Source organism: Erithacus rubecula (genome assembly GCF_903797595.1).
Source record: "Erithacus rubecula genome assembly, chromosome: 1".
NCBI classification, from domain to species: Eukaryota; Metazoa; Chordata; class Aves; order Passeriformes; family Muscicapidae; genus Erithacus; species Erithacus rubecula.
This window is the reverse complement of record NC_136658.1, coordinates 73,917,109-73,932,713: the sequence shown is the minus strand read 5'-3', so window position 1 is coordinate 73,932,713 and position 15,605 is coordinate 73,917,109. Positions and strand designations below refer to the sequence as shown.

Genomic DNA, 15,605 nt, shown 5'->3' with positions numbered 1-15,605 from the left:
AACAGATTTCTACATGTTTCTTCTGGTTCCCTGCACCTTAGACTCAGACTGTAATTCTCACAGGTGCCTCTTCCCATGCTCTGACAGAGGAATGTTGTTCATCTCAGCCTTGACTTAGGGCATATGTTCTGTTGACTTTTTCTCTCCTTCTGTAGAGATACATGGGCTCACATTGCACAGGTTCCAGATATTTTGAGATACTTTTAAAGAAGAATTTGGATATACCTCTTTGTTTTATGGTCTCAGTGCAGCCATAAACACATGGTCTTTTTTTTTTTTTTTTTTTTTTTTCCTGGCAAGACCAATAGTAATATTGCTCTTTCCTGAGCTGGTCCTACGATTCTAAAATATTCCAATACACAACAAATAAAGTAGTCAATATTTGAAAAAAAAACCAACCTCAAGTTACAAGTAATAAATTCTCCCCCTTTAGTATAATACATCTGTTGTGTTAACTATTTAGTTTTCTGAAGCTTTACAGATAAATAAAAGCTATAACAATTAATATAAAGAATAAACAGTGCACCAGTACTCTTGAACACACTAAAGCAGGAGTTCCCAAAATGCACTTTGTGGGGTCTTTTAATGTGTGTGCATGGGCTTTGATGAGACTGTGCAACAAAATTTGTTGGCAGTTCAGTATCTTCTTGGAAGGACAGCTATAAAGTTCTGCACTTTAACCTGAACAACTCAAAGGTGTTTCACGTGGTGCCAGGTAACTCAGTGATCTCATATTCTATAATATTTATATATTATATATATTTGAAATGTATATATAGCCTAATTCAATACCAAGTTGAAATCTACTTTGTAAATTTTCTAAAGGAGTTTAAGAGTCAAGATGAGTTGTCCTTTTGACTAATTATCCAATTTTCTTCATTAGTTTATCCTAATTTTAATTTTCTCAGAATCTCATTATGTCAGTAATTTATACTATATACTACACGTTTTTGAAGTGATGGTATTCCTCAGAAGACTCAACTGCAATGCAGCCCGCTGAATTATTTGAGTGTTAGTCACCCCATCACATGGATATTTATCAGTTTTGCTTTTGATAAAGAGCAGCTTGTGTTCCCTTGTATAAGAACTTTTCCCCAGGAGGATTTTGGCACAGCCTAAGCTGAAATTAAGCTCTAAATATTTATGGGATTTATTCTACAACAGTTGGAGTGCATCCTTTCTTTAACCTCAAACCCATAACCACTGATGTCTGCCAAAGATGATCTTGTGATTTAAAATAGGTGTATCTGCTAATGGTTAGTAGTGTATCTTTTCTAGGGCCATACACAGTTTTATTTTTAAATACTATATTAATCAACAATGAGTAAAGCATGTATATTAAAAGATGCAAGCAGCATGCAAGTATGCTGAAGAGATAAAGGGCAGTAATTTTGATACTATCTATATGTTTTCTTACATGGTTTCAATATAGCAATTCTTTTCAGTATGATCTTAGCATATCCTTAAATAACTGTTATTCTTATAAATTTACTGTTATTTGCTGAAGATCCTATAATTTCTCAGTAGAAACAGTCATGTAGCTAACGTCCACAACAAGCAGGACACAACAAATGCCACATTGTAATGGGAAATGGTTAGGCTATTAGGGATGCTGGGGTGACAGAGAAAAGTGCTCAATGCAAAATTCTATATTTACCATTAGTCCTTCAAAGTTGTGAAGCTAATAAGAAATCCTTTCATTAACTTAATAATTAAAGTCCCTAAGCTAGCATTTATCTGACTCTTAATAATAACAGCTTATTGTGATTATTTATTGACTGATAATAATACATCATTGCTGAAGTAATCAGCAGTTCTCCAACCCCTTTTCTAAGCAGGCAGAAAACATAGTAGGCATAAGCACTAAAAACCTTGCAAAGTTCAAGTCACCATATCCTTATTTATCAGCTCTCAAGAATATGTCACTGAAATACAGAAAGTGCAAATCTTACAGACACACAAAGGAATTTGAATGTATAAAGCTCAGTGCATTGCTCCTTTCTTAGAGAAGTAATTTCCCATTTTCCTCCCCTTCACTTCATAGCCTGCATAGCCTGTTTTCCCTGGGTATTGTTATTACAGTGCTCAGCTCTCCTACCTTGGTAGGCTTCCCATGTCTGCAGGTGACTAAAAGGATAATAATAACTGTATTATTCCTCATGAAGAAACCATCACAAGTTTGCAACCGTTCTCCTCCTCTAGCTTTGGAGTCTCAGTTTCATAGGATAAAATGAAGTTCAAACTTCCAAAGTATGGAAGGAATGAGAGTAGGAATTTGTACTTTAATATGTTCCTCTCTAGTTTTTGCTGGTGTACACCTGAATTAGAGAAGAAGGAATTATTGAAGGGCAATTTTCAGATAGCTTGAATTCCACCTAAGTTCCACTGACTCATTAAAGAAAACAGAAAAGCACCTCTCAGCAAAGTGCTTCTGAGCAAAGCACTGAGCAGGGTGTAAGCCAAGTACAAGGGTAAAAGCTTACTTTGTCAGGTCTTGTACCTCATCACAGATCTAGGCTTGACTGCTGCTCTGGTTTGATCATTTAAATTGAATGAACTCCATATAAACTAAATAAGGAAAATTCACAGGATCACAGAGTTATCAAGGTTGGAAGATACCTTCAAGATCACTTAGTCCAACCAGCAACCCAGCACCACCATAATCACCCCTAAACCATATCTCCAAGTGCTACATCCAGAGAACTCTTGAACATTCCCAGAGGTAGCGACTCCACTACCTCCCTGGGCATGTTATTCCAATTATTAACCTCTCCCCCCTGAGTCTCCTTTTCTCCAGGCTAAACAACCCCAGTTCCATCAGTTGCTCCTCATCAGGCTTGTGCTCCAGACCCTTGCCTAGCTTCATTGCCCTTCTCTGGACACATTCCAGCCCCTCAATGTCCTTCTTGTAATGAGGGGCCTGGAACTCAGTGCTGGATTTGAGGTGTGATCTCATCAGTGCAGAGTACAAGGAGAAAATCACTGCCCTGGTCCTGCTGGCCACACTATTGCTGATATAGGCCAGGATGCCATTGGTCTTCTTGGCCACCTGAACACTGCCAGGTCAGATTCATTGTCAAATACTTAAAACTTTCTGATTCCTTTTTCATGGGGTATGATTACTTGATTAAAATATTTACAAGTCACACAGAAGGATACCTATATTGTAAGGAATGATAATTGGCTTTAAGGACTATGGCTTTTGAATAAATTTTATGGACTTTATCTCCTTTACTTCTGACTCTAGCAACAGAAGAAAGAGACAGGAGAAGATTGAGCAATGTCATCTGCCTAGACTTCTTTATGGCCTTTGGCACAGTCCCCCATGACATCTTTATCCCCAAACTGGGGTCAGAGGGATTTGAAGGGTGGACTACTTGGTCAATAAGGAATTGGCTGGATGGACACAGCCAGAGGATTGTGGTCAGTGGCTCTGTGTCCAGGTGGAGGCCACTGACAAGTGATGTCCCTCAGGGCCTGTCTTGGGACCTGTGCTCTTCAATGTCTTCATCATTGACATCGACAGTGGGATCAAGTGCACCCTCAGAGGGTTTTCAGATGGCACAAAGCTGAGCAGTACAGTTGAAACAACTGAAGGACAGGATGCCATCCAGAGGGACATGGACAAACCTGAGAAGTGGGCCCACAAGAACCTCATGTAGTCCAACAAGTCCAAGTGCAAAGGGCTGCACCTGCATCAGAGAAATCCCAGACATGAGCACAGACTGGAAAGGGAACTCATTGAGAGCAGCCCTGGGGAGAAGGACTTGAGGGTTCTCATGGATGAAAAGCAGGACATGAGCCATCAGTGTGTGCTCACAGCCCAGAAGGCAAACCATATCTTGGGCTGAATCAAGCAAACAAAATGAGGGACAGACACTATGGAAACTTCCATATTGCATTTCAGCAAATTGTTCCAACCTAAATCTTGTGATTTAAGCTGATACAATGATTAGCAAACTTGTCATTTGGCAATGATTGTGTAATGAGGATAAAGTTTACCTCACTGTACTATAAAGATGAAACAAGGAAATAATGACTGTAAGTGAATAATCAGGGAAAGAAAAACTGATTATCCTGTTTTTTTCCAGTAAATGACTGTTTTCTGAAATGCTTTTCGGAGTTCAGGGTCCTTAGCTTTAAATGTCAAAAACAATGTAGCTTTCACAAACCTCCTTTAGAACGCTAGAGTTTTCCTTCAAGATTTACTGATGGTGAAAGGTGATGGCACAGCTCCCCGCTAACACAACACAGAGCTGCACACAGAGGCTGCCTCTGACATTGCACAGCCACTCCCATGCCTGTGCAGCCTCCTCCAAAAGGCTTTGAACTTAGAGTCTGAAGGCCAAATCCTGACAAAGATATTCATTGTGAGTACTACCTTAATTACCTAAATTATCTGTTTCGATCATCTTGTCTCTCCTGGGGAGTGGCATCTCACTCTTTGTTTGACCCAGTTGAACATGGTAACATTCAATGCAATATTAATCCATACTTATGGTGATTTAAACAAACAAGCAGGTTTGGTTTAGATCTTCCTAAATGCGTTGAAAGAGGCATGATGTAAATTTGAGTGCAGACAGGGAGGCTGCAGAGAGGTTGCTGGAGCACCTAGCACATCCTAATGATTACTCTAAGCAGTTTCTTTCCAGAAAGTGGCCTTCCTGACTTGGCCCCTTGTCTCTGAAGGGAGAGAGAAACAATAGAGGAAGTTGTGACAACTCTCTTAGGTCCCCTGAGTAATGTCAACAGCAACAGAAACCTTTTTGGCTCTTCCAATTGCTAATTTGGGCTGCCCAAAGAAACTATTTGAAATTGCCCCAGAAAGGATTTTCAGTCTGCAGCTCTGTTGGTAGGACTGTGCTAGTCTCTTTACAGCAGCCAACAATATTAGCAGGATTTCTATATAATCCTCAGGGTGAGGGAAGATCCATGACAATTCACACTGTCAAAGGTATGATTTCATAATACTTTCTTATTGCCTAATATCTATCAAATAGCTTCATTTATTTACTTGCCTGAAATGTTACTCCTGAAAGTAACACATTTTGTTTTCCGGCTATGTGAGGATAGGATAAGCTTACTGATGAAAAGTCAAATAGTAGATCCTGCTTAAATATGGTCTTTAGCTGTGCCCTGCTCAGTATAGTCTGAAGAAATAACAATCTATAAAAATGTTATGTTTCAGAAGCTATTCTGAATAATTTATTGCCCTTGCACACAGAGTTGGCTGCATGCACAAACACTGTATTAAGTTTGATATGAGGACTTGAAGTTAAACAAGCAAGGAAAAATGGCTGAAGGTCCACTTCAGAGCTGCAAAAGAATCTCTGGACAGAACTAACCAAATAATTATAGAATTATTTAGGTTGGAAAGAACCTCTAAGAACATTTAGTCCAATGATCACCCTAAGTATTTGGGCTGAACTGTGTTGGACATTAATTTACTGCTGATTACAGACTCCTGACAAAGAAAAACAGATTGTCAAATTTAGATTTTATGAGAAGGCACAGGAAATATATGTGGAAATGCTGTAGGGGTGGAAACTCAGGGTCCATGCTGAATTCATAAATTAAACAGAAGTATAATTTATTTTGTACCACTCAGAAGAGGCAGAAGCTGTATGCCTCTGGAAAAAGAAGAAAGAGCATTTTTTTTTAAAGGTCATCGTTATATGAATTGTTTTCAGCAGTTTCTTCCACTTGATATAGAGTTGGCAGCATACACAAGTTGAATTTTTTCCATCTTCCCTCTACTTGTTTACTGCTCAGTGCACTTCAAGATTTGTCTCTGCTTATTAATTAGAATGAAACACAAAGTTCAAGAGTTGTCACCTATTAAGAGGAGACTGGGACACTGACTCTGCTTGTGGTGGCTGCCTGCAAGGGCCTGCACTTCCATCTTGGAGAAGGTGACAGCCTTTGCTCCTTTCTAGAACTCAAACAGGAGGTTTGCAGTCACTAATAGGTGCATCTGGCTCGGAATGCCCCTGCAGGATAGATCTCAAATGCAATTTCACTGTGAGCTCCAGTAGCAAGGATTTAGCCAGGATCTTGTGCAGGGTGCTGTGTATGATTGTCTGTATCTGTATGGCCAATGTTATCTGTTTATTATATGATTTTTAATTTTAAGTTCTGCAGTAATGGTTGCCCTTGTCAGTATTTTTATCCCATGCTTTATTATTTATTTAATTTCTTTCCACTGGGAAGACATTTCTCCCTAACACCATTTCTAAACAATAGAAATAAGTAACTTGACAGTTACATACATTTGCTTCAGCCAGACTCATGGAGGGAGGTTTCAGTCTGCTGCTAAAATTTGAGACACAAGATAATCTTAATATTTTTTTTAATTTTTTTTTTTTAATTCTTGGAAGCTTTCCTAGAATGATTCATACTTATTTACATAGGAAAAAATCAAAACCAGGACTGCAACATTGCATCCAGTTTTTGACAGAAATGTTTTGACACATTTACTGAGATTTACTAGGTAATTTCACATGCTTGTCTGGCAATTTATAATCCATTATTTTGCACGACAAGCTGCATCCTTGAGTTTATTTTATGGCATAGACATTAAGTAAACTAAATGTCAACATCTCCTGGAGTTTCCCTTTTATCTATGGGAGTGACCTTCAGTAAAGATAACAACTTCCAAAGGATGTTGTGCATCCATTTTGAGATATATTATTTTTATTAAGGTGAATGTTTCTGAGTAAATGAGGAAGTAAGACTTGGCTTAGGTTAGAAGAACAATGCAATTACTTAATAAACCATGTGTCATGAGACTCAGGGCAAGTATTGCACTAAAAGTCACACTGTTTGGGAACCATCTTTGGGCCTTGGGCTTCTAATATTATCTGCTGAGAAAAATTTCTAAAAATCTGGCTTATTTCTTCATGGGCTGATGGGTCTCTGCAGTGAAGCTGGGATATTTATGAAATACAGCACAAAACTCTGACTCAGTTAAGGGCATAATTAGTCTCCCCAAATTGGAGATAGATTAGTACTAAAGGAGAGAAGCAATTAAGTATTTTTCACCATAGTTTTGACATAAATATGGACATTATAGTCCAAATTCTACTTCCCTTCATTTAATCAGAAATCAATGAAGCAACTCTGTTATAAGCACTAGAAGTGAAAGGAGAGCTGCAGGCAGAGTAAAATAAAACACTGGGTTAAAGACCACAGGATTGCAGTCTGGTTTTCAAGGCACAGAGCATATATACATGGAAAATAACTTTTAAAAGCTGAAGGAAGAAGAAGGAGAGGAAGGAAAGGTATGCCTGGCCTCCAGGTTAAGATTAATTTGTGCTGCAAAGTCAGGAGCATTGGAATTCTAAGGGTTTGTTTTTGCCACTATTTGGAGTCATTTCATGTTTTTGTTCTAGAACTGAACTTCTCCAATGATGAATGTGTTTAGCTCTAGTCATTTGGTTTGTCACCAGCTGCGAGCAGGGGGAAACTGTGTTTATTGTCCAAACTAGTGACAATTCAACTGGGAGGCTTCTGTTCCTCCAATTCCAATAAACAAAGTTAATTTACTCAACCTAGAGTAAACCTATATATAACCTTCTAGAAAGGTCATATATAGTTGGATGATTTTTATTATACAATGTTTTTAATTTTGTCCTGAAACTTCTGTTTTCACTTTGGCCACTGGTCTATAGAACATCATGATATATAGCAGCAAAGATACAAAAAACCCAGAAATACCAACCAACCAACCAACCAACCAACCAACCAACCAACCAACCAACCAATCAACCAAAAAATTATTACATACCACTCTTTAATTTGTCCTCTACATTGTTTTAATGAAATAATAGTGCAGAAAACAGTTATTAAGTGAAAAAAGTGCTGTGGCTCAGGCTTTTATCACATTAAAAGCCTGTTTTTCAGCATGAAGAAGTATATTCTAAGACTAAACGTGAGCTCTATCCCTTTGGAACAGACTTTAGACTGTGTGCTGTACATGGCATGATATATAATCTTGTAAGAATGAAGGAAATGAAGCCAGTGTTTGCATTTAAATAAAAAGAACCAGAAAACCAAAGTTTGAAGTTCAGTTAGTAGTGAAAAAAACTAGTATACTTTTACTGTAGGTTTAGCTCCTTAATTTTGCAATTCACAATAATTATCACCCTATAACAAATCACACAACTCCTTTTTCTCCTGTGACCAACCCTAAATGACACCACTTATTTTAAACACATTCAAAACTAAAGAGTAGCTTGTATTACCTCCAGCTCCATGTGTTTTTCTTCCTTGTCATGGTCCTTCAATGCCTTTTCAGAATGATTGTTGCAGTCTTCTAAATGACAAATGTGCTGATATTTAGGAAGTTCATGTTTAGCTTGCCTTCTTTGAGAAACACTCTTTCTTTGAAGACCTTTGAAAAATGCCTCATATAGTGGCAGTTCTGTAAATGTATCATCATCACCTCTGTTATCTCCTTCTTCCTCTTCAGAAGAAAAATAATTTGCTTCTCCTGCCTCACAAATATGGAGCTTAGTGTCAGCTTCATGTGATAAAAATTCAAAATCAGAAAATGTGATAGCACATGGTTTGTGTTTTATGACTCTGATCTCATAATTTGCTTCAGGTTTCTTGTCTGAAGTTTTTCCTGTGAGGACTGGCCATTCTGTGTGCATGGGAAGGTTTAAAGGACCTTCCTTTGACACGTGCCTTGTAGAACAGGATAATTCTTCACAAAGGTGTTTTGTCTGGGGCTGGTTGGTGGCACTGGCACACCCTGCAGCCATGCCAAGTTGTAAGGATGTCTCATTGTGGTCTGACAGGGATGACACAGACAGCAAGCTCAGCTCAGGTTCCAGTAATGCATTCGGAAATTCATATGGGCTTGTCTGATTTTCTCTCTTTCCTTGGTATCCTTCATACTTGGCTTCCTTTGGAGTTCCCAGGCACTCAGCAGATGTAAGATAAGGTGACCCCTGTTCTTCTTCATAGATGTTAGTTTCCATTCCAATTGGCTTCACCCATCAGAGATTGAAATCACTTCATTCTTGATTTACTTAAGAATCATAAATCTGCAAGTGTAGCCAGGAAATGTATTCTTAGTTTTCCAAAACCATGATCACACAGTCATTATTAATGCTTGTGTTCTCATCCAAAGCATCTGAATCCTTTCCATTCCTGAAAAACAAAATAATAATGACGACATGCTTGCAATGGAATGTATCAGCAAAAGTAACCCTGAAACATGAAATATCCATATGAAATTTACTTCACTACTATTTTACTTGTGCCTCTTCAAAAATATTTCATGTATGCAGATTAAATAAACTTAAAATATGAGAATTTTAACTTGTTTTGCTTCGATACTGGGAAAGAAATGGCAAATGCAGAAATATGTTTCAATTAATGACTCTAAGTTTATTATTGACACAACAGTTCCAAATCATTTAAAGCGATGTTAGACGTATGCTTGTTATCTAAACCTGCCTCTGTTCAATGTGTTTTCATTGTCTGTTAAATCACTGACAACTTTTACCCTGCTTTGATAAAGCCACTGAAATGCCATGGGGAAGACTAAGAAACAAAACTTAGAGAAATGTCATAGGGAAAACAGACAGAAAAAAGGATGTCAGTACAGGTACAATTTTCTCTGTCTCAAATTCAGTGAAATGCCAGTGCAGTGCAGCACCTGCCCATTTCCAGTAGATTTGAAAAGGAAAAGGAGGAGGCTAAAAATAGCAGGGAATTCAGTACTACATTGGAGTTGGCCTTGTCTGCTTTAAGTTTTAACATTTGTGCTCACATCTGAGCAGTGCACCTCCAATGCACAGGGAGAAGGGAGCAGCTGAAGAACTGATCTTGCATCACTGAATAGCTTCCATTCACTCATACATATCATTTACTTCTTGTGACAGATTGAATACTGATAGTATTTATTTTAATGATTGTTCCAGTACTCCATCTGTGAGAGAGAAAAGCAGAACAGAAGCTTTTCAAAACAAAAATAGAAGCTTAAGCCTTTGCTGTATGTGGCAAACCTGTCAGTGATGAGGAAGACGTATCAGAAGGCAGCACTGTGACTGTCAAAGTGGGAAGCAAGCAAAGTAAGATGCTGGCATGTGATGTGCCTGTCACAGCATGTGCCATAAACTGAGCAATGCACACCAGCTAGGTGTATTTTAGTGGTGGTTAAGTGTATATTTTACTGTTACAGGCATACTTTTGGTAATAGAAAGAATAGTGTTACACATCCAGGAAATTTGGATTTATTGTATTACCTATGTCATTTGAACTGCAGCTGTAATAGATGTGAGCAAGCAGGTACACACTGTATATGTTGACCTCCTCTCAGCTATTGATGGCTGTTTAAACATCAGACATTATTGTAAACTGTGTAACCTCCTGCTGGAGTCAGTGGAGAGAGAAAAATGCTTCCAGAAGGTAAATGCTCTCACCTGTTTACCTATTTTGACATGGGAGAAGTCTCCCTCCTGGCTTGACTGCCTAATACAAAACTATAGAGGATGTCTAGACAAAAAGCTTACACCAGTCTTCAGCCTTTAGAGGAATGAATAATGCCAAGAAGAATTTCAGCCCATATCTGTGGTACATAATAATAATACATTACATTATCTGTGCATGAATGAGAAACATACTTCTGAAGGCCTCATTTTCTCAGGTGCTCCAGGTTAGTAATTTGCATAGAACTGACTTCAGTTCCAGAAGTGAGAGAACTAATTGAGCACAGTGTCTTCAAAAAAGAAAACACATTCTCACAGTTACATGGAATGATTGGAATAACTAACCTTTTGTACAACATCTTGCACATTGTGGGCACAGTGAAAAATCCTCTTTCCATTTCAGGTGATTATTATCTGTTCTTCACTGTGAGCCATCACCTTTGCTCTGGGTCCCTGACACCCAGCACTCTGGAAGGAGCCACACTCCCACCACACAAAGCTGTAAGCCAGAAAGTTCTGCCTACTCTAGCAGACTGCCCAGGGCAGCAAGAGAGCTTTGGCCTGGCTGCCCACATCAGGTGGGAGGGTGGGTTGTGTTCACCAGCCATTGCTGCTGCTGGCTGTCCTGTTCTTCCTCTGATGGTAGATCCAGAAGAAGCATCAGCGTTCAGGTCTCCAGGTACTCCTCCAGAGATTCTCTTTCCCAGTCTTCACCCCTTCCTATTGTCACTCTTTCTTCCCACCCTTGGCCCATTTCCTGGACCCTCTTTAGTTTTGGTGATGCTGCCAAGCAAGATCTGCTGTGATGACATCTGAGGAAATACACTTGTGTTGATAGTAACACCTTTGATGTAATAAGCCAAATATTTAGCAAGAAATGCTCCAGAAGCAGTTATAGGAATTCACAGGATGGCTTGGGTTGGAGGGGGTCACAGGGGGTCATCTGGTCCAACCTCCCTGCAAAAGCAAGGCCATCCCAGAGCACATGGCACAGGATTGTGTCCAGACACTTGTTGAATATCTCAGGTAAGGGAGAGATTTCAAAACCTCCCTCATCAATCTGTTCTAGTCACAGAGATTAGAAGAATAGAGAATAATAAAGAAGTTTTCACACAATAAAAAGTTTTGCCTCATATTTAGGTGGAACTTCCTGTGTGTCAGTTTCTGACTTGTACACAACAAATTCTGCAGTAGACATGGACAGGATAAGTGAATTATGTATTTTTTTTTATTTCTAAAACTTTAGGATGATGCTTTAGATTCCCAAACATGAATTATCATCTAAAATATTGTATTTTTTATTGATCTATATATCTGTCTATATAACTCTATGTTACTAGCATTTAAAACCAATACTCAACTTCTTTTAAAACTGCTAGGTTATTTCTCTCAAATAAGTTTTGGTTTTTACAGGATATGATGTAAAGCTGTAATTTTTACACTTTAATTGCAAAAATAATGAAAGAGTTTTTCTGTTTACTGGATTTGCTTATTCTATTGTGCTCTTTATTTTGCCTGGGATGAGACTGGAACAAATCAAGTATGCAAAAACAGCCTGGCTTTGTGCAAGTATGGCAAAAAATCTCTGAGGAGGAAGTGGTAAGAAGAGAGAATGTCAGTTTACCCCTGCTCATTCTGTGCAAAATATCTTTTTACTCAATCTAGCAGCAACTATAAAAAACCCCACACTTTTATGTATAATATTAAACTCCATGTTTATAAAGAGTTACACATAGACATTTTTAGCTCATAAAAATGGAGCATTCTTGTCAAAGCAGAGAATTTAGAAATCCTGCCTATAGCAAAATTTGAACTAAGACTGCTCTGAACATTCAGAGCTAAATCTGTGCATGTCACAAAAGGCCTCAAAGACAGTCCTGCAAAAAAATGTAATTCTCACCACAGTGATGAGTGTATGCACATACGAGTTCTGAAAACCAATAATTTTTGGGAAAAGGTCTTCAAGGCTTTTTAAATAGGGAGATTACTTTTGTATGCATTAGTAATTCTAAATAGATACTGTAGAATTAGCTCTACTGGTAGAAGGTAGTGTAGGTAAAGATGTGGGATAATGAAAGTATATATAGGTTTTTCAACTAAAAAGGGAATGCAGGGCTACCAGAGGTAACTATTCAAGCTGAACTGACACCAAGAAGCATTAGCAAGTGCAAAAATATTAAAAAGCAGCCCAGGATTTATTTTTGCTAAATGTGTAATGTATATCTGAGTGTAGCAAGTTCAGCTGTTCACACATGTGAGTTTAAAACTTACAAATAGAATGTTATTTAGTAATGAAAACTCATTACAAATCAGCAGTAAATTAATACAGATTTGTGATATAACTAGTGACATGCCATAGAAGGGAAGTTCTCATATGGTCTGACACACACAAGTGTGTATGTGAAGCCTCACAGATCAACTTTTGTGTATCATACTCTACTGGTTCAATTCCCCTTTGCCTGAAATAAAATTATTATGATTTATTTCATAGCATTACTCTAACAGCAAATCACCTAAAATAGCTTTTCAAACATGACTTAAATTAAGGCATTTCAATACCCATTATGTATTTTGGCATTATGAAGCATGTGAATGAAACTTTTTCAGTTTAAATTCAATTTAAACCTGAACTGACAGTAAACCAGCAAATCAAGTCCTGATCTTGGCTGGAACAGTGCACCACTCATTTAAAAATAAAAAGTTTCTACCTCTCAGGCCCTAGTGCACTTTTTTCTTTCACAATTACTTTGCTTGGTATTTTCTATGGACTTATACAATATTCCCCTGAAAAATTAAGCAAACAAGGCAAGAGAATGCGAGACACATAGACTGAGAAAATTATCAGATTAGGATTTTTTTCCTGCTGAAAATTTTACCTGTTTTGCAAGGTAACCCCATGTTTTTCAATTCAGTTAATTTCCATAAGTATAACAACAGGAACTGTGTGAGTAGACAAAAGATCCTCCAAGCATTGGGGCAGAACAGAAACTGAAGTGAGCAGATCCTTAACAAAAGGCATTTCAGCTTGCTTGCTGCACAAGAACTCTGTCAACAGAAGTATGTGTGAGAATCCCTGGGGCGAAAACAGCCTTCTGCAAGCATTGGCCAAATTATTCACAGAAAAAGACAGAAAAAAAGGAGAGGGGAGGGGAAAAAAATAAAAAGAGAAAGAGCATGCTTCATAGGAACACCAGGCATTTCTAAAAATACAGCATGACCTCATTCTTCACTTTATGCCAGACCTTAACATCGTGCTTTGCTTTATCACCTGGAGCACCTGGAGTCAGGTTCCCACTGCTCGAGTTTGGATGCTGTCAGATTTTGAAAAGGTAGGCAGTGAAATGCCTTTTGATGAAGTATAAAGCCAGTGTAAAGGAGTACCAAAATTAGCTTCCATGTCACTTGCAAGTTCTAATTATTTTTTGCCTATGTTTCGTCAAGACCTACATTTGCTGCCAAACCTTTACAAGCCTTTCCTTTTTTATACATTAATAGAATCATAGCTTGCAGACAAACCTTCTGCATACACTGCAAAATGTAGCTGTAGTGCAAGTTACTGGACACATGAGCCTCTGAGTTTGATTATAAATCAGTTATTTGCAAATTTAGCCTGGAAAGGAGAAGCATGTTGTCACTGGAAATACAGGGTGAGGTCTTTGAGTTATAGTTATATTTTGGAAGTGTTTTTCTAGATTGCTTTTGAACAGGGCAAACAACAAAAATTGAAATGCTGCAATACCCTTCCACTCATGTGATGGATGTATTAAAGTACTCAGGCTTGTAGCTGGAGATTATGATTCTCACCTTGAGATATCTTTGAGGCACAGATATTCTGCACAGATGATGCCACATCTACATCCACCCTGACTCATTTCAGTGAGTGAAGGAGGTGGCTTTCAGATGCTGGTTTCTCTTACACCTCATGCTCCTCATTGCCTTCACTGAAGTTAAGCAGTGTTTTATTCAGCAAAAAAATTGGCACAGTTATGAATGAGTCAGTCAGCAAATGGAGCCACATCGTGAGGCAACCATTTTTCAGGAATTACTTTATATGACAGTTTAGTGAGAGTTGTCTCAGTTCAGAAGTGTTTATCATCCCAGGATAGCTGCAGTACCAGGTCTGTCTACTGCCAGCTTTGCCATCACTGCCTTCACTCCACTGTGTCAGAAGCTCATTCTCATTGCCAAGAAAAGTAAAATTTCTTCGCAAATGCAATAAACCAAAATGATAAAGAGACACTTTGTTAATTTAATAGTGCTACATTTATGTTTGTCTTAGGTGCAACTGTTGGTGGCAGATGTGCTGTTTTCCAAGCACCCTCTTAACAAACACAGCAATGTCAGCAATTTATTTACAGCTAGACCTACTTCAGTACATAGGGGGACACACTGCTACGAGAGGAATCATTGACACATTTTGTGCTATTAGCTGAGCTTGAGGCTGAGTTTAATCCAGCAGAGGCACTAACATCCTGCCAGAATGCTGACTCAATTGTATTTCTGCCTAAACCAGCATTTCCAAAGGCACTGTCATTGTCACCTTATACCATGTGGTAATTGCACATAAGGTGAGAAAATACCCTCTGCAATATGACTATTGCCCTTTCTAAGAGCTTAGATCCATGGGTGATGTTTAGTTCTAGTTAGTTTACATAAAGTACAGTATCTTCAAAGAATAAGATCTGTCTGTCCTTCTGCCAATAGGCGCCTTTTACCACTGCATTCAATGTGTTACTTTTGTATTCCCTGCTCTGCCTCATGTACCTTGTTTTACACGTATGAAATGTACCATCAGTGTCCTGATGAGATATTGGCCAGAGGTTGTTTGACTACATGCTTTTAGAAGGCATTTTTGAGTGATTACACTCTGAATTACTTGAGAAACTAAACTTGATGTAAAGATATTTCCCTAGAATACTTTGGCTTTGTTTCTATATGGACAGTGCAATCAATGTGAAATAGGAAGAGTAGCCAGCCATAGATGGACACTGTTCATCAACAAGAATTCCAAAATGAACCAAAACCTGATAAATATTTTTTAAAATAACACTGGTTAAACCACATAGTAAAAAAAAAGAGTCTGTGTCCCTTCTGCTGGTGAGCTTCACATTGGTAAGATCCCAGATTTTTTACCTAAGCTGCCAGTCACACCAAAGCCAGGAAACA

General features: G+C 38.3%; 1 protein-coding gene across 7 annotated transcripts in view; it reads right to left on the bottom strand.

Annotated features, from left to right (window-relative positions):
• The window catches only part of STARD13 (StAR related lipid transfer domain containing 13), a 281,574-nt gene that overhangs the window by 228,216 nt on the left and 37,753 nt on the right, over positions 1 to 15,605 (bottom strand). For 5 of the 7 annotated variants that reach the window (XM_079322443.1, XM_079322440.1, XM_079322444.1 and 2 more), the window contains one exon: positions 8,244 to 9,156. In XM_079322443.1, coding sequence (XP_079178569.1) covers positions 8,244 to 8,984 — 741 coding nt within the window. In that variant the 5' untranslated portion in view covers positions 8,985 to 9,156. Of the gene's footprint in view, positions 1 to 2,098; positions 2,235 to 8,243; positions 9,157 to 15,605 lie in introns of those variants that run through there. The other 2 variants (XM_079322447.1, XM_079322448.1) reach the window with 2 other exon arrangements.